General features: G+C 39.8%; 1 protein-coding gene across 1 annotated transcript in view; it reads right to left on the bottom strand.

The window, feature by feature from the left end:
• The window catches only part of crip2 (cysteine-rich protein 2), a 77501-nt gene that overhangs the window by 19287 nt on the left and 34815 nt on the right, over nt 1-23399 (bottom strand). Inside the window, exon 2 of the mRNA XM_061896255.1 lies at nt 11835-11929. Within this exon, the coding sequence (XP_061752239.1) occupies nt 11835-11929 (95 nt within the window). The remainder of the gene's footprint in view (nt 1-11834; nt 11930-23399) is intronic.

The raw sequence follows: 23399 nt of genomic DNA, 5'->3' as shown, positions 1-23399 counted from the left end.
TTAAAATAAACAAAAGTGAAATAAAAAAGCTTAAAGGCTAAATGTAATTTAGAAAAAGTTGCAACGTTGACTAATAAAACAAAGCTGTTTTTCTTTTCTTTCAAACTGTCATTGCTCAAAACAAAATATTGAATCAAAATCAATGTTATTATGTATTATTGACCAATCCAAGGTTCCGATTACTTCACATCAAATAGTCCACTAAGAAAAATATTTTTGGTGGAAAATTTTGCAAATTTGGTAAATTTTGTTGTTTTCTTGCTGTACTGAAAATGAACCGAACCGTGACCTCTGCACCGAGGTATGTACCGAACCGAAATTTTTTATGTACCATTACACCCCTAGTATATCGCAATAGATATAATTAAAAATGTGTTTGATAAAACGTTAGATCATTTATTTTTTTCTTCTTCGCTGGAAGAAAGTGGAAGTTACCAAGCAATTATGGTTGCATTAAGGAAGGCAAATAAACAAAAAAAATAAACAAAAGTGAAATAAAAAAGCTTAAAAGCTAAACGTAATTTAGAAAAAGTTGCAACGTTGACTAATAAAACAAAGCTGTTTTTCTTTTCTTTCAAACTGTCATTGCTCAAAACAAAATATTGAATCAAAATCAATGTTATTATGAATTATTGACCTATCCAAGGTTCCGATTACTTCACATCAAATATTCCACTAAGAAAAATATTTTTGGAAGATTTTGCAAATTTGGTAAATAAATAATCAAAAAAATATATATTTTGTTGTTTTCTTACTGTACCGAAAATGAACCGAACCGTGACCTCTGCACCGAGGTATGTACCGAACCGAAATTTTTGTGTACCGTTACACCCCTAGTATATCGCAATAGATATAATTAAAAATGTGTTTGATAAAACGTTAGATAATTTTTTTCTTCTTCTTCGCTGGAAGAAAGTGGAAGTTACCAAGCAATTATGGTTGCATTAAGGAAGGCAAGTAAACAAAAAAAATAAACAAAAGTGAAATAAAAAAGCTTAAAGGCTAAATGTAATTTAGAAAAAGTTGCAACGTTGACTAATAAAACAAAGCTGTTTTTTTTCTTTCAAACTGTCATTGCTCAAAACAAAATATTGAATCAAAATCAATGTTATTATGAATTATTGACCTATCCAAGGTTCCGAATACTTCACATCAAATTGTCCACTAAGAAAAATATTTTTGGTGGAAAATTTTGCAAATTTGGTAAATAAATAACCAAAACATTTATATTTTGTTGTTTTCTTACTGTACCGAAAATGAAGCGAACCGTGACCTCTGAACCGAGGTATCTACCGAACCAAAATTTTTTATGTACCATTACACCCCTAGTATATCGCAATAGATATAATTAAAAATGTGTTTGACAAAACGTTAGATCATTTATTTTTTTCTTCTTCGCTGGAAGAAAGTGGAAGTTACCAAGCAATTATGGTTGCATTAAGGAAGGCAAATAAACAAAAAAAATAAACAAAAGTGAAATAAAAAAGCTGAAAAGCTAAATGTAATTTAGAAAAAGTTGCAACGTTGACTAATAAAACAAAGCTGTTTTTCTTTTCTTTCAAACTGTCATTGCTCAAAACAAAATATTGAATCAAAATCAATGTTATTATGAATTATTGACCTATCCACGGTTCCGATTACTTCACATCAAATATTCCACTAAGAAAAATATTTTTGGTGGAAAATTGTGCAAATTTGGTAAATAAATAACCAAAAAATGTATATTTTGTTGTTTTCTTACTGTACCGAAAATGAACCGAACCGTGACCTCTGCACCGAGGTATTTGCGGTGGTATAGCTCGGTTGGTAGAGTGGCCGTGCCATTAACTTCAGGGTTGCAGGTTCGATTCCCGCTTCCGCCATCCTCGTCACTGCCGTTGTGTCCTTGGGCAAGACACTTTACCCACCTGCTCCCAGTGCCACCCACACTGGTTTAAATGTAACTTAGATATTGGGTTTCACTATGTAAAGCGCTTTGAGTCACTAGAGAAAAGCGCTATATAAATATAATTCACTTAATTCCCACTATGTACCGAACCGAAATTTTTGTGTACCTTTACACCCCTAGTATATCGCAATCGCCCGATTGTAGCTGAGAGAGGCGCCAGCGCCCCCCGCCACCCCGAAAGGGAATAAGCGGTAGAAAATGGATGGATATAATTAAAAATGTGTTTGATAAAACGTTAGATAATTTATTTTTTTCTTCTTCGCTGGAAGAAAGTGGAAGTTACCAAGCAATTATGGTTGCATTAAAGAAGGCAATTGCTCTCTGGTAAACGAGCAACGCAGGAAGTGATTACTGACACAATCAGGTAATGGTATCAACTATCTTTTTGGTTGCGCTATTGTGTTACGTGGTTGATTCTTTGCATGGACTGAGAAGACCAAGTAAAAATTAAGAATTTGTGAAAAAAAAAATAGGAAAAGTCACCTCGACAGTATGGCAGTTTTTTGTTTTTTTTCCCAAAAGGGACCATAGTCAGACCAATGTGGTCTGTAAATGATGCAAGGCGCTCGTAACGACCAAGACTGGTAATACGACACCACCTTAGCCGCCGCGCTCACCCTTTAAAGCACAGCTGTAACTTCCTGTTTTTTCTTCATTTACATGTTCACACCAATTGATTGATTGAAGCTCTGATTGAAACTTTTATCAGTAGATTGCACAGTATCAATCAATCAATCAATGTTTACTTATATAGCCCTAAATCACTAGTGTCTCAAAGGGCTGCACAAACCCCTACGACATCCTCGGTAGGCCCACATAAGGGCAAGGAAAACTCACACCCAGTGGTACGTCGGTGACAATGATGACTATGAGAACCTTGGAGAGGAGGAAAGCAATGGATGTCGAGCGGGTTTAACATGATACTGTGAAAGTTCAATCCATATTGGATCCAACACAGTCGCGAGAGTCCAGTCCAAAGCGGATCCAACACAGCAGCGAGAGTCCCGTTCACAGCGGAGCCAGCAGGAAACCATCCCAAGCGGAGGCGGATCAGCAGCGCGGAGATGTCCCCAGCCGATACACAGGCAAGCAGTACATGGCCACCGGATCGGACCGGACCCCCTCCACAAGGGAGAGTGGGAATAAAACAAACGGCAGATCAACTGGCCTAAAAAGGGAGTCTATTTAAAGGCTAGAGTACACAAATGAGTTTTAAGGTGAGACTTAAATGCTTCTACTGAGGTGGCATCTCGAACTGTTACCGGGAGGGCATTCCAGAGTACTGGAGCCCGAAATGAAAACGCTCTATAGCCCACAGACTTTTTTTGGGCTTTGGGAATCACTAATAAGCCGGAGTCCTTTGAACGCAGATTTCTTGCCGGGACATATGGTACAATACAATCGGCAAGATAGGATGGAGCTAGACCGTGTAGTATTTTATACGTAAGTAGTAAAACCTTAAAGTCACATCTTAAGTGCACAGGAAGCCAGTGCAGGTGAGCCAGTATAGGTATATATGTATGTATATATGTATATAAAAGGTATATACAGTATAGGTATATATGTATGTATATATGTATATAAAAGGTATATACAGTATAGGTATATATGTGTGTATATATGTATATAAAGGTATATACAGTATAGGTATATATGTATGTATATATGTATATAAAGGTATATACAGTACAGGCGTAATGTGATCAAACTTTCTTGTTCTTGTCAAAAGTCTAGCAGCCGCATTTTGTATCAACTGTAATCTTTTAATGCTAGACATGGGGAGACCCGAAAATAATACGTTACAGTAATCGAGGCGAGACGTAACAAAGGCATGGATAATGATCTCGGCGTCTTTAGTGGACAAAATGGAGCAAATTTTAGCGATATTACGGAGATGAAAGAAGGCCGTTTTAGTAACGCTAAAAAGACAATGTCTTTAAGGTTTATTGGCGCTCTGTACTTCTTCCTACGTTCGTGTACACAGCGGCGTTTTAAAAAGTCATAAATTTGACTTTTTGAAACAAATACCGATAATTTCCGACATTACATTTCAAAGCATTTATCGGCTGATAATATCGGCAGTCCGATATCGGACATCTCTACATTTAATATATTTTTCTCCTGCTCCTTATATTCCATTGGTCCTAAAAACATGAATAATCATCAATATCGACCGATATAGAACACCTCTATCGTGATAGATTTCAGCCCTATTGCGGAGTCTCTTTAGAGATGTATGGATAAGGTCTGAATGTGTTTCTATGACGATGGAGATTGCCCTCATCGTCCATCAATGTCAGTATTAAAATAACTACAGGATGTTCTGTAATCATGCAGAGATTAAACAGCAGCTTCCTTTTCAAGGTCCGTCGGGGGAAATAGCTTTTAAAGCGGAGATCACAAGAGAGGGAAGATGCTCAAAGTGATAAACAGAGAGCGATAGATGTATTGTTGTCACGGTTACGGATGCTCGGCATAAAACGGGTGCATGTCTTGTAGTGCTGAGGTCACGTAACCTTATCCAAAACATGGCCCAACCTTTGCCATTTGGTGCTGAAATTCTAACCAAAACAAAGCTTTTATGTCCCAGTGTTATGAACTCGTCTTTTATTATAAGGACCCCCCTTTAGGACGGGAGAGTCCACCCAGACTTTAGTTCTAATGATTAGAGGTGACTACAATACAAATTTAACAATTTATTCTACAAAACAGGAGTAAGGACAAACAATACAACTACCAGCCCTGTGAGAGAGAGCCAAGCTATCTAAAGGTCGGAGCTATGTCTAAAATGGTTGCCCGTCTCTCATGATTTTGTCCACCGAGTTTGCAACTCCTTTAGAAGGGATCGAAACTGAAATTTAACTTGATGTGCGCACATTGCCCTCCACTCTCCCTCCAGGCAGGTACTTCATGACGCCTTCAAACTGGAGAACATAATGAGTGTGTGTGAGAGTGCATAGATAACGAAACAGGGGTGAGCTTATTACGTGTGTATCTCTTCAAGGCTGAAGCTAGTGATTTCTAAGGTGTTCTTATTCTGCCAAAAGGAGGGAAACTATACCTCCAACAGTAACATCAATAGATACAGTATGTTTTTGCCACTGACGGAATCCCGCTGATCCTACCAGGTAGGGCTAGGCCAGGGGTGCCCATTACGTCGATGGCGAGCTACCAGTCGACCGCGGGGGATGTGTCAGTCGATCTCCAGCCAGGCTTTTTTAAAAAAAATAGACCTAAAAATGAGTGATCATCAATCTTCACCAAGACGTCACTTAAATGACATTCACGGTACCGGAGGGTCTTGTGAGATGACGCTGGCTGCTGCAAGATCATTATTATGAAAATATGACCGAGAGGAAGGCGAGAAACACTTTTTATTTCAACAGACTCTCGCGCCGTACCTTCCGTCAAAACTCTAAAGGCCGACTGCACATTTCCTATCTTCACAATAAAAGCCCTGCTTCATGCTGCCTGCGCTAACTAAATACAGAGTCTCGGAAAACTGGCGTGCACAAGCGATCCCTCAGAAAGCTGGCGTGCACATCACTTGTGCGCGCCAGCTTTCCGAGACTCTTATTTTGTTAGCGCAAGCAGCATGAAGCAGGGCTTTTATTGTGAAGATAGGAAATGTGCAGTCGGCCTTTAGAGTTTTGACGGAAGGTACGGCGCGAGAGTCTGTTGAAATAAAAAGTGTTTCTCGCCTTCCTCTCCGTCATTTTTTCGTAATAATGAACTGGCAGCAGCCAGCGTCATCTCACAAGACCCTCGGGTGCCGTGAATGTCAATCAAGCAAGCTACGGAATTTGCCGCCAATGTTTTTCTTGTAAAGTGTATGGAAGCTGGATGAATTAGATGCCAAAAACCAACCACTTTCATGTGGTATTGTACAGAAAGGACAACTTTTTTTCTCCTCCATTTGAAAATGTGGGCGTTATCATCATTACTGTCTGATTCCAATCAATGCAAGTCATCAGAATCAGGTAATACACCAACTTATATTCTTGTCTTTGTGAAAGAAAGACATCTATATGTGTTACACATGCTTGTATTATCATTAAACACATTTAACTTGTTTACAAAAATGTCTCTTTCATAAATAAATAAATATAAATGATATATATAAATGACGTAGATCCCCTCGAGTTGGTCAATTGAAAAGTAGCTCGCCTGCAGAAAAAGTGTGGGCACCCCTGTGCTAGGCAATAAGGCCTTTTTTTTAATATCTCAATATTGGTAGGCCATATCGCGATACACGATATATATATCTCTCAATATTTTGCCTTCGCCTTGAATGAACACTTGATACATATAATCACAGCAGTATGATGATTCCATGTGTCTACATTAAAACATTCTTCATACTGCATTAATATATGCTCATTTTAAACTTTCATGCAGAGAGGGAAATCACAACTAAGTCAATTGACCAAAAGTGTGTTTATTAAAGAGTTATTAAGCAGTGGCACAAACATTCATGTCATTTCCAAACATTAAGTGCAAGATTGTCAGAGACATTTTAAAACAAGCTATTAGTGCACTTTTGTGCATGATGTCACTCAAATGACATATCAAAACAACACTAAATTAAAGTGCACTTTTTGTACAGAACGCCACTAAGATAGTTTGAAACAGTGGTTCTTAACCTTGTTGGTGGTACCGAACCCCGTTAGTTTCATATGCACATTCACTGAACCCTTCCTAGTGAAAAATAAAATGTTGTCTGGGTATTATCTTCGACCCAACTCTCTCCTTTGAGTCACACATTAAAAGCGTTACTAAAACGGCCTTCTTTCATCTCCGTAATATCGCTAAAATTCGCTCCATTTTGTCCACTAATGACGCCGAGATCATTATCCATGCGTTTGTTACGTCTCGTCTCGACTACTGTAACGTATTATTTTCGGGTCTCCCCATGTCTAGCATTAAAAGATTACAGTTGGTACAAAATGCGGCTGCTAGACTTTTGACAAGAACAAGAAAGTTTGATCACATTACGCCTGTACTGTATATACCTTTATATACATATATACATACATATATACCTATACTGTATATACCTTTATATACATATATACATACATATATACCTATACTGTATATACCTTTATATACATATATACATACATATATACCTGTACTGGCTCACCTGCACTGGCTTCCTGTGCACTTAAGATGTGACTGTAAGGTTTTACTACTAACATAAAATACTACAGGGTCTAGCTCCATCCTATCTTGCCGATTGTATTGTACCATATGTCCCGGCAAGAAATCTGCCTTCAAAAGACTCCGGCTTATTAGTGATTCCTGAGCCCAAAAAAAGTCTGCGGGCTATAGAGCGTTTTCCATTCGGGCTCCAGTACTCTGGAATGCCCTCCCGGTAAGTGAAGTGAAGTGAATTATATTTATATAGCGCTTTTTCTCTAGTGACTCAAAGCGCTTTACATAGTGAAACCCAATATCTAAGTTACATTTAAACCAGTGTGGGTGGCACTGGGAGCAGGTGGGTAAAGTGTCTTGCCCAAGGACACAACGGCAGTGACTAGGATGGCGGAAGCGGGAATCGAACCTGCAACCTTCAAGTTGCTGGCACGGCCGCTCTACCAACCGAGCTATGCCGGTTCGAGATGCTACCTCAGTAGAAGCATTTAAGTCTCGCCTTAAAACTCATCTGTATACTCTAGCCTTTAAATAAACCTCCTTTTTAGACCAGTTGATCTGCCGCTTCTTTTCTTTTTTCTCCTATGTCCCCCCCTCCCTTGCGGAGGGGGTCCGGTCCGATGACCATGGATGGAGTACTGGCTGTCCAGAGTCGAGACCCAGGATGGACCGCTCATCGGGACCCAGGATGGACCGCTCGGCTGTGTATCGGTTGGGGACATCTCTACGCTGCTGATCCGCCTCCGCTTGGCATGGTTTCCTGTGGACGGGACTCTCGCTGCTGTCTTGGATCCGCTTTGAACAGAACTCTCGCGGCTGTGTTGGAGCCACTATGGATTGAACTTTCACAGTATCATGTTAGACCCGCTCGACATCCATTGCTTTCGGTCCCCTAGAGGGGGGGGGGTTGCCCACATCTGAGGTCCTCTCCAAGGTTTCTCATAGTCAGCATTGTCACTGGCGTCCCACTGGATGTGAATTCTCCCTGCCCACTGGGTGTGAGTTTTCCTTGCCCTTTTGTGGGTTCTTCCGAGGATGTTGTAGTCGTAATGGTTTGTGCAGCCCTTTGAGACATTTGTGATTTGGGGCTATATAAATAAACATTGATTGATTGATTGATTGATTTTCAAATTCAAGACAAAGTTATGTGTTTTTGGTAACACTTTAGCATGGAGAAAATATTCTAAGTAACAAAGACTTAATTTAGAGGTTTTTGGACACTAGGAGAACATTCTAAGTAACGAAGACTTAATTTGGAGTTATTTGGTTAGGGTTCGAGGGTTAGCGTTATAATGAGGCCATGCAGAATAAGGCATTAATAAGTACTTAATAATGACTAGTTAAGAGCCAATATGTTACTAATTTGCATGTTAATAAGCAACTAAGTAATGGTGAAAATGTCCCCCATACTAAAGTGTCACCATGTTTTTTTTACTGGTGCACAAAATGAACCGTGCATGAACATCACCTTGTTCAAACAACAAAACGACACTAAACTCACACTAGGCTGCATAAACTCACAACAAATTACACACCTGCTTTTGCCGTATCCGTGTTACGCCGATAGGGAGAAGTTTTTATTGTGACGATGAGTCGGGTGTGTTTTGACCTCTGCCGAACCCCTGAGGCAAAACTCACTGAAACCATAGAGTTCGATCGAACCCAGATTAAGAACCACTGGTTTAAAACTAATAAAGTGCACTTTTGTGCATTAGTTTGTGGGTGTGTATCACCGAATGGAGATGTTGACATGCGGAGTATGCACTCTTCATTCTCTAGCGGGTGACTTTTCAAATGATGCTACATATTAGCAGTAATGCTACTTCTTGTACCAATGCTTTTACCCCACACTTGATAAATTACGGTTGTCTGTTTGACATATTCCCACTTGAAACCAAACCACCGCCAGACGATGGACGCCCCTGCTGTTTTTCTTGGGAATTAATTCTTCCTTCATTAGTCTTGGCTCGGTGAGCAGGTGTCGGACACCTCAGTCACCTTGGACGTATCCTCGCTCATCCATGCAGACTGGACACTGGCCGAGAGTGGAGTCGGCTGTCTTGGTTGCTTTGTTGGGTCTGCTCCTGTCTCTGGCCATGCTCCCTCCACCCCAGCGGACGATGGCGTGGAACACCACAGAGGCCACTACAGTGTATATGTTTCTTTTACTTTTTATTCATAGCTGTATGTAGAAGTGTCTGCTTGTATCTGCTGCTTTAATGTCTTTAATGTCCTCTGTGTTCTTTGATGTTTGATGTTTCCCACTTACACACATGTAAGAGGGATGTGTACTATGGCTATGAGTTGTTTTTTTCCTTTGGCCTCAGTCTGCACCCCCTCTCCAGGGCCCAGGCTAAGACCGATTTTTTTATTTTATTTTAATCTTCTATTTTTTCTTTTCTCCCATTTCCCCCCCACCTCTTTGTTTCCCCGTATTTCATCTTTTTTGTAAGGGGCGCTGGAAGCCGGCAGACCCGTCAGCGATCCTGTTCTGTCTCCCTGTAATGTTTGTCTGATCTTGAATGGGATTGTGCTGAAAATTGTAATTTTCCTGAAGGAACTCTCCTGACGGAATAAAGAACTATGTAATCTAGAGGCCACCACAGTGTATATGTTTATTTTATTTTTTATTCATAGCTGTATGTAGAAGTGTCTGCTTGTATCTGCTGCTTTAATGTCTTTAATGTCCTCTGTGTTCTTTGATGTTTCCCTCTTACATGGGTACTATGGCTATGAGTTGTTGTTTTTTTCCCTTGGCCTCAGTCTGCACCCCCTCTCCAGGGCCCAGGCTAAGACCGATTTTTTAATTTTATTTTAATCTTCAATTTTTTTTCTCTCCCATTTCGCCCCCACCTCTTTGTTTCCCCGTATTTCATCTTTTTTGTAAGGGGCGCTGGAAGCCGGCAGACCCGTCGGCGATCCTGTTCTGTCTCCCTGTAATGTTTGTCTGATATTGAATGGGATTGTGCTGAAAATTTTAATTTTCCTGAAGGAACTCTCCTGACAGAATAAAGTACTATGTAATCTAGAGGCCACCACAGTGTATATGTTTATTTTATTTTTTATTCATAGCTGTATGTAGAAGTGTCTGCTTGTATCTGCTGCTTTAATGTCTTTAATGTCCTCTGTGTTCTTTGATGTTTGATGTTTCCCTCTTATACATATGTAAGAGGGATGTGTACTATGGCTATGAGTTGTTTTTTTCCTTTGGCCTCAGTCTGCACCCCCTCTCCAGGGCCCAGGCAAAGACCGATTTTTTTATTTTATTTTAATCTTCTATTTTTTTTTTCCTCCCTTTTCCCCCCCACCTCTTTGTTTCCCCGTATTTCATCTTTTTTGTAAGGGGCGCTGGAAGCCGGCAGACCCGTCGGCGATCCTGTTCTGTCTCCCTGTAATGTTTGTCTGATATTGAATGGGATTGTGCTGAAAATTTTAATTTTCCTGAAGGAACTCTCCTGACAGAATAAAGTACTATGTAATCTAGAGGCCACCACAGTGTATATGTTTATTTTATTTTTTATTCATAGCTGTATGTAGAAGTGTCTGCTTGTATCTGCTGCTTTAATGTCTTTAATGTCCTCTGTGTTCTTTGATGTTTGATGTTTCCCTCTTATACATATGTAAGAGGGATGTGTACTATGGCTATGAGTTGTTTTTTTCCTTTGGCCTCAGTCTGCACCCCCTCTCCAGGGCCCAGGCAAAGACCGATTTTTTTATTTTATTTTAATCTTCTATTTTTTTTTCCTCCCTTTTCCCCCCCACCTCTTTGTTTCCCCGTATTTCATCTTTTTTGTAAGGGGCGCTGGTAGCCGGCAGACCCGTCGGCGATCCTGTTCTGTCTCCCTGTAATGTTTGTCTGATCTTGAATGGGATTGTGCTGAAAATTTTAATTTTCCTGAAGGAACTCTCCTGACGGAATAAAGTACTATGTAATCTAGAGGCCACCACAGTGTATATGTTTATTTTATTTTTTATTCATAGCTGTATGTAGAAGTGTCTGCTTGTATCTGCTGCTTTAATGTCTTTAATGTCCTCTGTGATCTTTGATGTTTGATGTTTCCCTCTTACACACATGTAAGAGGGATGTGTACTATGGCTATGAGTTGTTTTTTTTCCTCTGGCCTCAGTCTGCACCCCCTCTCCAGGGCCCAGGCTAAGACCGATTTTTTAATTTTATTTCAATCTTCTATTTTTTCTTTTCTCCCATTTCCCCCCCACCTCTTTGTTTCCCCGTATTTCATCTTTTTTGTAAGGGGCGCCGGAAGCCGGCAGACCCGTCAGCGATCCTGTTCTGTCTCCCTGTAATGTTTGTCTGACCTTGAATGGGATTGTGCTGAAAATTTTAATTTTCCTGACGGAATAAATAAAGTACTATCTAATCTAATCACCATATAGTCATTTTCTATATCGATATATCGCCCAGCTCTACTTTCCACCCCTTTGCAACTCTAGTATTAACACTTTTAAGGGTGTAACAAAAAAACAAAACACCATAATATTATACATTAATTTATGGTTTATCTTTGTTATTTTACCTAACATAACACACTTAGGAGCAGCTTGATCTGTTGTTTTCAAATGTGCTTTATAAGTAAACCTGACGTTTTTCCAACTGTGTTTACCACTCATGGTTTTAGAATGATTTGAAAACGGTAGCGCTGACTGTCCTGAGTTTTACCGTGGTTTAATGGCGGCGACGATGACCACCTCGTGGCGGCGTGATACTGACCTCTGCGTGTCCGCCGGCGTTGAGAAGCTTGTTGCAGCGGTCGCACTTGAGACACAACTTGTGCCAGTCCTTGCCCAGCGATGACACTTTCTCAGCTGCACAGGAAGGACACACAAAAGGGTTGTTGCGTTAGGACCACAAAAGCATCAACTCAACAAGGGGCTTTATTCCGAGAGAAAGGGGGGGTGTCATGTGACGGCCTTTATGGCTTCACAGTGCAAAAGAATGATGTGGTAAAAACTCCTGTCATTACTGCGAGTACTGGGAATGCTTGTGTACGAGACAGGATGCTGCGATGATGTCATCATGGGACACTCGGACAGTGATGAGAGTCCCAGTCCAGCTGGAAAAGTAGTGGGGGAGTCCCCAGTCCACGTCTAACCCAGATCCTTTGTGTAACACCCCCCCCTCCAATCCTCCATGACCCGTCCTGCCCTCCCAGACATGCCAAAGGGCCCTATTATTAATACTCTTTCCAATAATAAGTCTATAGCACACAATGGGCTCCAAGGAAGTGTGTGGACCACGGAGGAAAGGACTTCTCTTATCGCGTCGGGACACAAATAACCGGATGCCGGCTTCCTATACACCCCCGCCCCATTCAAAAATCTCACCAGCAACTTGCTAACAGGGCTGGCCTAAGAATATCCTGTCAGATTCTCCTGGGCAAACCATATGAGGAAGACCACGACAAAGTCCAGATAAGCATACTTGTCAACCTTGAGACCCCTGACTAGATAGATAGTACTTTATCGATTCCTTCGGGAGAGTTCCCTAAGGAAAATTAAAATGCTCTCATTAGCATTCTAAATCAGAACATCAAATTAATAATATCAAAATCAAATGACAGGATGTTAATGTAAATTACTCATTTTCCTCAACTAATGCACCATGTGATTTATTCTGTATTATGTAGCATCATCTACAACAAAACTTGTGTGTGTACTTATGTTTTTTTTGGGTAATACATGTAAATTAGTTTAATAATACAATCCAAAGAAACGTTTACGTACAATTTTACAATGAGCTTCTAATAAATGTGCTGCTATTTTTACACTTCTAAGTATCCTTATGCATTACGTATCAAGTATGCATTCATTTCAGTTTGTCCTAGGTGTGTTACTGTAGCCGGGAAGTAGTCTTTGCCATTACGTTGAATGTCTTGTCGAGTCCTACATGGTGTTTGTACTGTAAGTATTGTACTTAATACAGACCAGCTGTTTGTTTGTAACCCGTATCTGAGTTGTACTTTTCATTGTCAAATTTGAAGGGGTTGAAATCGCCATGTAAAATCGCTAATGCTAATAAGTAGCACATCCAATGTGAATTATCACTGAGCTACAACATTTTCAAAAGTGAAATGCTTGCTTTGTTGGCATGGAAAATGTAAACATTAGCTAAAGCAGTCCGCTACAAATACGCCCGTTTACCCATCAAGTACTTGAGCCAGTGTTGGGACTGCAACCGTATGTGCAACAAGGTATCGGAATATATTTACATGAATTGGTAGTACTGACAGATTGTTCTTATCAAATTAATAATATCAAAATCAAATGACAGGATGTTAGTGTAATTTCCTCATTTTCCTCAACTAATGCACCATGTGATTTATTCTGTATTATGTAGCATCATCTACAACAAAACTTGTGTGTGTACTTATGTTTTATTTTGGTAATACATGCAAATTAGTTTAATAATACAATCCAAAGAAACATTTACGTACAATTTGACAATGAGCTTCTAATAAATGTGCTGCTATTCTTACACTTCTAAGTATCCTTATGCATTACGTATCAAGTATGCATTCATTTCAGTTTGTCCTAGGCGTGTTGTAGCCGGGAAGTAGTCTTTGCCATTACGTTGAATGTCTTGTCGAGTCCTACATGGTGTTTGTACTGTAAGTATTGTACTTAATACAGACCAGCTGTTTGTTTGTAACCCGTATCTGAGTTTTACTTTTCATTGTCAAATTTGAAGGTGTTGAAATCGCCATGTAAAATCGCTAATGCTAATAAGTAGCACATCCAATGTGAATTATCACTGAGCTACAACATTTTCAAAAGTGAAATGCTTGCTTTGTTGGCATGGAAAATGTAAACATTAGCTAAAGCAGTCCGCTACAAATACGCCCGTTTACCCATCAAGTACTTGAGCCAGTGTTGGGACTGCAACCGTATGTGCAACAAGGTATCGGAATATATTTACATGAATTGGTAGTACTGACAGATTGTTCTTATCAAATTAATAATATCAAAATCAAATGACAGGATGTTAGTGTAATTTCCTCATTTTCCTCAACTAATGCACCATGTGATTTATTCTGTATTATGTAGCATCATCTACAACAAAACTTGTGTGTGTACTTATGTTTTATTTTGGTAATACACGTAAATTAGTTTAATAATACAATCCAAAGAAACATTTACGTACAATTTGACAATGAGCTTCTAATAAATGTGCTGCTATTCTTACACTTCTAAGTATCCTTATGCATTACGTATCAAGTATGCATTCATTGCTGTTTGTCCTAGGTGTGTTGTTGTAGCCGGGAAGTAGTCTTTGCCATTACGTTGAATGTCTCGTCGAGTCCTACATGGTGTTTGTACTGTAAGTATTGTACTTAATACAGACCAGCCGTTTGTTTGTAACCCGTATCTGAGTTGTACTTTTCATTGTCAAATTTGAAGGGGTTGAAATCGCCATGTAAAATGGCTAATGCTAATCAGTAGCACGTATATGGCACATCCAATGTGAATTATCACTGAGCTACAACATTTTCAAAAGCGAAATGCTCGCTTTGTTGGCATGGAAAATGTAAACATTAGCTAAAGCAGTCCGCTACAAATACGCCCGTTTACCCATCAAGTACTTGAGCCAGTGTTGGGTCTGCAACCGTATGTGCAACAAGGTATCGGAATATATTTACATGAATTGGTAGTACTGACAGATTTTTGTTATCAAATTAATAATATCAAAATCAAATGACAGGATGTTAGTGTAATTTCCTCATTTTCCTCAACTAATGCACCATGTGATTTATTCTGTATTATGTAGCATCATCTACAACAAAACTTGTGTGTGTACTTATGTTTTATTTTGGTAATACATGTAAATTAGTATAATAATACAATCCAAAGAAACGTTTACGTACAATTTTACAACGAGCTTATAATAAATGTGCTGCTATTCTTACACTTCTAAGTATCCTTATGCATTAAGTATGCATTCATTTCAGTTTGTCCTAGGTGTGTTACTGTAGCCGGGAAGTAGTCTTTGCCATTACGTTGAATGTCTCGTCGAGTCCTACATGGTGTTTGTACTGTAAGTATTGTACTTAATACAGACCAGCTGTTTGTTTGTAACCCGTATCTGAGTTGTACTTTTCATTGTCAAATTTGAAGGGGTTGAAATCGCCATGTAAAATCGCTAATGCTAATAAGTAGCACATCCAATGTGAATTATCACTGAGCTACAACATTTTCAAAAGCGAAATGCTTGCTTTGTTGGCATGGAAAATGTAAACATTAGCTAAAGCAGTCCGCTACAAATACGCCTGTTTACCCATCAAGTACTTGAGCCAGTGTTGGGTCTGCAACCGTAAGTGCAACAAGGTATCGGAATATATTTACATGAATTGGTAGTACTGACAGATTTTTCTTATCAAATTAATAATATCAAAATCCAATGACAGGATGTTAGTGTAATTTCCTCATTTTCCTCAACTAATGCACCATGTGATTTATTCTGTATTATGTAGCATCATCTACAACAAAACTTGTGTGTGTGCTTATGTTTTATTTTGGTAATACATGTAAATTAGTTTAATAATACAACCCAAAGAAACGTTTACGTACAATTTTACAATGAGCTTATAATAAATGTGCTGCTATTCTTACACTTCTAAGTATCCTTATGCATTAAGTATGCATTCATTGCAGTTTGTCCTAGGTGTGTTGCTGTAGCCGGGAAGTAGTCTTTGCCATTACGTTGAATGTCTTGTCGAGTCCTACATGGTGTTTGTACTGTAAGTATTGTACTTAATACAGACCAGCCGTTTGTTTGTAACCCGTATCTGAGTTGTACTTTTCATTGTCAAATTTGAAGGGGTTGAAATCGCCATGTAAAATCGCTAATGCTAATCAGTAGCACATCCAATGTGAATTATCACTGAGCTACAACATTTTCAAAAGCGAAATGCTTGCTTTGTTGGCATAGAAAATGTAAATATTAGCTAAAGCAGTCCGCTACAAATACGCCTGTTTACTCATCAAGTACTTGAGCCAGTGTTGGGTCTGCAACCATATGTGCGACAAGGTATCGAATATATTTACACGAATTGGTAATACTGACCGATTTTTCTTACTAGTCATAAAAGTCCTGAATCCAGTAACCAATCCCTAATTTTGAATGATTTTTTTCTGGGAAGATTTTGTTTGAAAACTGCATAAATCATCAATCAACAGATTACATAGTTGGGGAAAATTCCCACTTTCTTTACAGTTTCAGGCGCATCGAGGCGGCTAAATGGACGCTGCTGCCTATCTTGACAAAAACGAGCTTCATGTTTTGGCTCATGTTGGTCAGTTCACAGAAACCTTCCTAAAATCTCACATCACTGCAACATTTGCTTCAATCATCACTGCTACTTTCCCAAGGCGCTTGCATTAGCAAAAAAACCCAACAAAAAAAGCACTGAGGCAGTGTAAAAAGTAAGGACGCCTGCACTTTGCTTGTTTACTAAACAATCAACACCTCAGGGAGGGACTTGTATGCTAACAGTCTTTAAGTCTGACATTCCAGCTGTCCAATTTAACACTGACCCGTGAGCCCAAACATAATCTCTATTTGTGAAATGTCATTCAACAGATCAAGGGACCATCCAAGCTCTTACTTCGGATCGGTATCAGTCCGATACTGGCCAAATGTATTGTATTTGGTGGTTGTTGCTTTTTTAATTTCCTATGTAATTGAGGTAAAAGCTAAACTGAGTGTGAAGCATTATTTATTTTTCCTTTGTTTCAAGACTCCGATTTAAACCTTGGTGAAAAGTTTCACATTATTTGATTTACTTTTTTAATCTTTGAAAGGTGCTACGTTTGGTGACCAATCAAAGATGTTATTAGAAGTAGGGCTGGGCGATATGGCCTTTTATTAATATCTCGATATTTTTGGGCCATGTCACGATACACCATATATATCTGGATATTTTGCCTTAGCCTTGAATGAACACTTGATACATATAATCACAGCAATATGATGATTTTATGTGTCTACATTAAAACATTATTGTTCGTACTGCATTAATATATGCTTTTTTTGATTGATTGATTGAAACTTTTATTAGTAGATTGCACAGTTCAGTACATATTCCGTACAATTGACCACTAAATGGTAACACCCGAATAAGTTTTTCAACTTGTTTAAGTTGGGGTCCTCGTTAATCAATTCATGCTTATTTTAAACTTTCCCGCAGAGAAGGAAATCAAAACTAAGTCAATTGACCAAAAGTGTATTTATTAAACAGTTATTAAGCAGTGACAAAAACATTCATGTCATTTCCAAAACGGAAAGTGCAAGATAGTCAGAGACATTTTAAACCGAGTTACGAGTGCACTTTTTGTGCATGATGTCACTATGATGATGTATCAAAACAACATGAAATTAATGTGCACTTTTTGTACACAACACCACTACAATAGTAAAAACAAATAAAGTGCACTTTTGTGCATGATGTCACACAAGATATTTCAATAAGTATCAAATAAAAATTAGCTGCATAATAGGAAATCAAATAATGTATGTCCTTTGCTATGTGGTTATACTTTACATAAATTGGTAGTACAGACATTATCTCCTGAACGGAGATGTTGACATGCAGAGTAATCCCTCTTCATTCTCTAGCACAGGGGTGCCTACACTTTTTCTGCAGGCGTGCTACTTTTCAATTGACCAACTCGAAAGAATAAGAGTCACGCCAGCTTTCTGAGGGATCGCTTGTGCACGCCAGTTTTCCGAGACTCTGTATTTAGTTAGCGCAGGCAGCATGAAGCAGGGCTTTTATTGTGAAGATAGGAAATGTGCAGTCGGCCTTTAGAGTTTTGACGGAAGGTACGGCGCGAGAGTCTGTTGAAATAAAACATGTTTCTCGCCTTCCTCTCGGTCATATTTTCATAATAATGATCTTGCAGCAGCCAGCGTCATCTCACAAGACCCTCCGGTACCGTGAATGTCATTTAAGTGACGTCTTGGTGAAGATTGATGATCACTCATTTTTAGGTCTATTTTTTTAAAAGCCCGGCTGGAGATCGACTGACACACCCCCCGCGGTCGACTGGTAGCTCGCCATAGACGTAATGGGCACCCCTGCTCTAGCAGGTGACTTTTCAAATGATGCTACATTAGCAGTGGTCCTACTTTTCGTAGCAACGCTTTTGCCGCATAATTGTTCAACATCTTCCCGCTTGAAGCCAAACCACCGCCAGACGATGGACCCCCTGCTGTTTTTCTTGGGATTTAAGTCTTCCTTCATTTGTTACCAGATTCGCACCTTGTCTCTCTCGTATCAACACCCGCACTGCACCGTTAGCATCACAGCTAACGTTACCATGCCGCTACCGGTCTGCTTCGCGAGAGCCTGTGACGTTGCACACGGGGGCGGCATAGCTCGGTTGGTAGAGTGGCCGTGCCAGCAACTAGAGGGTTGCAGGTTCGATTCCCGCTTCCGCCATCCTAGTCACTGCCGTTGTGTCCTTGGGCAAGACACTTTACCCACCTGCTCCCAGTGCCACCCACACTGGTTTAAATGTAACTTAGATATTGGGTTTCACTATGTAAAGCGCTTTGAGTCACTAGAGAAAAGCGCTATATAAATATAATTCACTTCACGTATGTAAGAAGGTGCGCTTGTTTCAAGTCTCTGTGAGAAGGAGAGACAAGAAAGAGTGGGAAACGCATGTAATGTAATGCCCGCAGCTAAAAGCAACTGCGTGAGAACGAATACTCGAATATCACGATAGTCATTTTCTATATCGCACAGAGACTACCCGTGATATATCGAGTAAATCGATACATCGCCCAGCCCTAATTAGAAGCTAAGGCTGAGCGATAAAACGGGATCAATATCTATTGCAAGAGGCACATAATCAATATCGATAAAAAATGTGTTCGGTAAAACGTTAGATATTTACATTTTTTTAAATAATTTTTCCGAAGAAAGTGGAAGTTGTGAAGCAAAGCTGGTTGCATGAACGGAGGCACTCGCTCTCTGGTAACCAGGCAATGCAGGAAGTGATCAGTGGGAGTGACACGCTAACAACAGCCAATCAGGTAACAGTATCAATTGTTATGTTTGGTTGTGCCATCTTGTCTTCTGGCGGTTGATTCTTTGCATGGAGTGAGAAGAGAAAGTAAAAGTGAAGACACTGTGGATACAAAAGGAAACGTCACCTCGACAGTATAGCAGTTTTTTGGGATTTTTCAAAAAAGGGACCATAGTTAGACCAATGTGGTCTGTAAATGATGGACCCTTATTCTTATTGGGGTGTTACCATTTAGTGGTCAATTGTACGGAATATGTACTGTACTGTGCAATCTACTAATACAAGTTTCAATCAATCGATCGATCGATCAATCAAAAAGACTATTAATACATTGCTCACCCTTTAGAGCACAGCTGTAACTTCCTGGCAATAAACCTGCAAAAATTAGTTATTTTCAGGTTTCTCTATGTTTACTTTTTTGTTAAAATTTAAGCATTATATATAGCTCAGTTGGTAGAGTGGCCGTGCCAGCAACTTGAGGGTTCCCGGTTCGATCCCCGCTTCCGCCATCTTAGTCACTGCCGTGGTGTCCTTGGGCAAGACACTTTACCCACCTGCTCCCAGTGCCACCCACACTGGTTTAAATGTAACTTAGATATTGGGTTTCACTATGTAAAGCGCTTTGAGTCACTAGAGAAAAGCGCTATATAAATCAAATAAATATAATTCACACATTTCTTACATATTTCTTTATTGTTGCACCTTCATTTTAAGAGCTCACTAAGTGTTGGATGTGATTTTACAATTTTATTGACATTGATTGTTTCCCATGTTTGTGTTGACCTTTCCTTTCCGCCTTAATAGTTGAGGGGATTATAATCAGAGGAAGGTTACATTTAATATGAAATATTTTTTTCTACTGCTCCTTATTTTCTATAGGTCATAAAACTTCAGTATAAAACACTGATATCATGATACAATTTTCAGCCATATCGGCACGGCAGTATTGCATAATGTGAGTCACATTGTGGGCAGTTTAATGTTGTCCGTCATGGGAGCAGAATATTTATTGCACAGTTCGAACATAGGGATTCTTAGGTTTGTATCAGGGATGCACCGAAGTGAAAATTTGTGGCCGAAGCCGAATAAAATTTAAACGCTTGGCCGAAGGCCGAATACCGAATACTGAATGCAGTTTTTCACAATTTTTTCTATATTGCATAAATAGCACAGAAAAAGATTTAGACTTGTTTTTCAAATAAAGTATTTTTTTATTGAATATTGACATTGTTTTAATATTCCAGTAGCCTTTGCTTTTCAAAAAAAGCACAAAGTTTTTCATTTACATTAGGCCTTCAAACAAAACATGCATTCCAAAAAAACCCAAAGTGCATTAAAGTGGATAAACCCACAACAAATGAATTATTGTCCTTTTGGCAAAAGTCTGCTTAGCCACAGTAGATATGCTAATAATGTAAACAGAAGGCTCAAGTAAATCTCAATTAAGTGTGTGCTTGTAACCTCATACACTTATACAGGTAGCCTACACAACAGGCTAATAATGTAAACAGAGACCCCACTAAATCTCAATAAGTGTGTGCTTGTAACCTCATACACTTATACAGGTACACAACATATCCCAACGTCACTGCACGTTGGTTGATTGCGTCACCGCGTCAAAAAATTGCATCACATGCCACTATTCGGCCTTGTTTTTAACTCATTCCAACGAAAGCCGGATGTGGCTTTTTTTGCCATATTCGGCCGAATATATTCGGTTACCGATTAATCGGTGCATCCCTTGTTTATATTAAGCAAGGTACATGCATACATATCTATTACTATGACAATAACAAAGAATGTAGACATCCATATCAGATTGGTTTCAGTTGACACACAACATTGTGTTATCGGTATCAAACATGGAAAAACACTATCAATAAACCCGCCTGACACCAACTAAAGGACTGTCTGGGATGCTAAAAGTGTTTGATATATTCCCTCGTAAATCTGAAAACACCTATCAACATCCTGACACCTCTAGGTTTAAAAATAGACCCACAGCGAGACCCGGTGTGCACTTCAGTGAATGAAAAAAAGAGAGTACTGGCTCACCTGCACTGGCTTCCTGTGCACTTAAGATGTGACTTTAAGGTTTTACTACTTACGTATAAAATACTACACGGTCTAGCTCCAGCCTATCTTGCCGATTGTATTGTACCGTATGTCCCGGCAAGAAATCTGCGTTCAAAAGACTCCGGCTTATTAGTGATTCCTAGAGCTCAAAAAAAGTCTGCGGGCTATAGAGCGTTTTCCGTTCGGGCTCCAGTACTCTGGAATGCCCTCCCGGTAACAGTTCGAGATGCTACCTCAGTAGAAGCATTTAAGTCTCATCTTAAAACTCATCTGTATACTCTAGCCTTTAAATAGACCTCCTTTTTAGACCAGTTGATCTGCCGCTTCTTTTCTTTCTCCTATGTCCCCCCCTCCCTTGTGGAGGGGGTCCGGTCCGATGACCATGGATGAAGTACTGGCTGTCCAGAGTCGAGACCCAGGATGGACCGCTCGTCGGGACCCAGGATGGACCGCTCGCCTGTATCGGTTGGGGACATCTCTACGCTGCTGATCCGCTTGAGATGGTTTCCTGTGGACGGGACTCTCACTGCTGTCTTGGAGCCACTATGGATTGAACTTTCACAGTATCATGTTAGACCCGCTCGACATCCATTGCTTTCGGTCCCCTAGAGGGGGGGGGGTTGCCCACATCTGAGGTCCTCTCCAAGGTTTCTCATAGTCAGCATTGTCGCTGGCGTCCCACTGAATGTGAATTCTCCCTGCCCACTGGGTGTGAGTTTTCCTTGCCCTTTTGTGGGTTCTTCCGAGGATGTTGTAGTCGTAATGATTTGTGCAGTCCTTTGAGACATTTGTGATTTGGGGCTATATAAATAAACATTGATTGATTGATTGATTGAGTATGATAAAGGGAAAGAGGGGGATCGTAAAATCTGTCCACTTTAACAGCTTGCTGTTGTTATTGTGTGTGTGTGTGTGTGTGTGTTGTTGTGGGAGTGGGGGAAGGTGGATGAGCGTCTGGTCCAGATGATGATGATGATGTTCATAACCCCAGTGAAGCCGGCTTCCATCCTCATTATCCCTCGTGGAAGGGCGAGCCACGGAAAATGAGAAGTCAAGGCTTCATCCGTGCGGTTACCGTAACAACGCCTCACTTCATATTCAGATCTATTTCTTCAATTAGGTCATTGCATATACATTTGGGTCAATACGGTGACGTGTTTTTAACCGAGAGGAGCTGCAGACTACACAACGCGGGGAGATCATTCACCCGGCACCAATTATGATATAGTACCTGCATGACCCTAAGCCGCTTAGGTTGAAGTTCTTTACTTAAGTCATGCTGACATTTCATACACATTTTGGGTCCATTCCTGGTTATGGTTTGCCATGTCCAACATTTTTAACACATCATTCATCATTTGTTATTCGTTTAATGAAAATGCATATACACAAGTAGGCTTGGGCGATGTATCGATATATCGCGGGTTTGTCTCTTTGCGATATACAGTAGAACAGGGGTGCCCACACTTTTTCTGCAGGCGAGCTACTTTTCAATTGACCAACTCGAGGGGATCTACCTCATTTATATATATCATTTATATTTATTTATTTATGAAAGAGACATTTTTGTAAACAAGTTAAATGTGTTTAATGATAATACAAGCATGTGTAACACATATAGATGTCTTTCTTTCACAAAGACAAGAATATAAGTTGGTGTATTACCTGATTCTGATGACTTGCATTGATTGGAATCAGACAGTAATGATGATAACGCCCACATTTTCAAATGGAGGAGAAAAAAAGTTGTCCTTTCTGTACAATACCACATGAAAGTGGTTGGTTTTTGGCATCTAATTCATCCAGCTTCCATACACTTTACAAGAAAAACATTGGCGGCAAATTCCGTTGCTTGCTTGATTGACATTCACGGCACCCGAGGGTCTTGTGAGATGACGCTGGCTGCTGCCAGTTCATTATTATGAAAAAATGACAGAGAGGAAGGCGAGAAACACTTTTTATTTCAACAGACTTTCGCCCCGTCCCTTCCGTCAAAACTCTAAAGGCCGACTGCACATTTCCTATCTTCACAATAAAAGCCCTGCTTCATGCTGCCTGCGCTAACAAAATAAGAGTCTCGGAAAGCTGGCGTGGACATCACTTGTGCACGCCAGCTTTCCGAGACTCTGTATTTATTATTTTTTAACTGAATGGGACACCCAGGATGTAC

Source organism: Nerophis ophidion, linkage group LG03 (assembly GCF_033978795.1).
Source record: "Nerophis ophidion isolate RoL-2023_Sa linkage group LG03, RoL_Noph_v1.0, whole genome shotgun sequence".
Taxonomy (NCBI): Eukaryota; Metazoa; Chordata; class Actinopteri; order Syngnathiformes; family Syngnathidae; genus Nerophis; species Nerophis ophidion.
The sequence above is the reverse complement of the archived record's forward strand: the minus strand, read 5'-3'. Positions and strand labels throughout refer to the sequence as shown.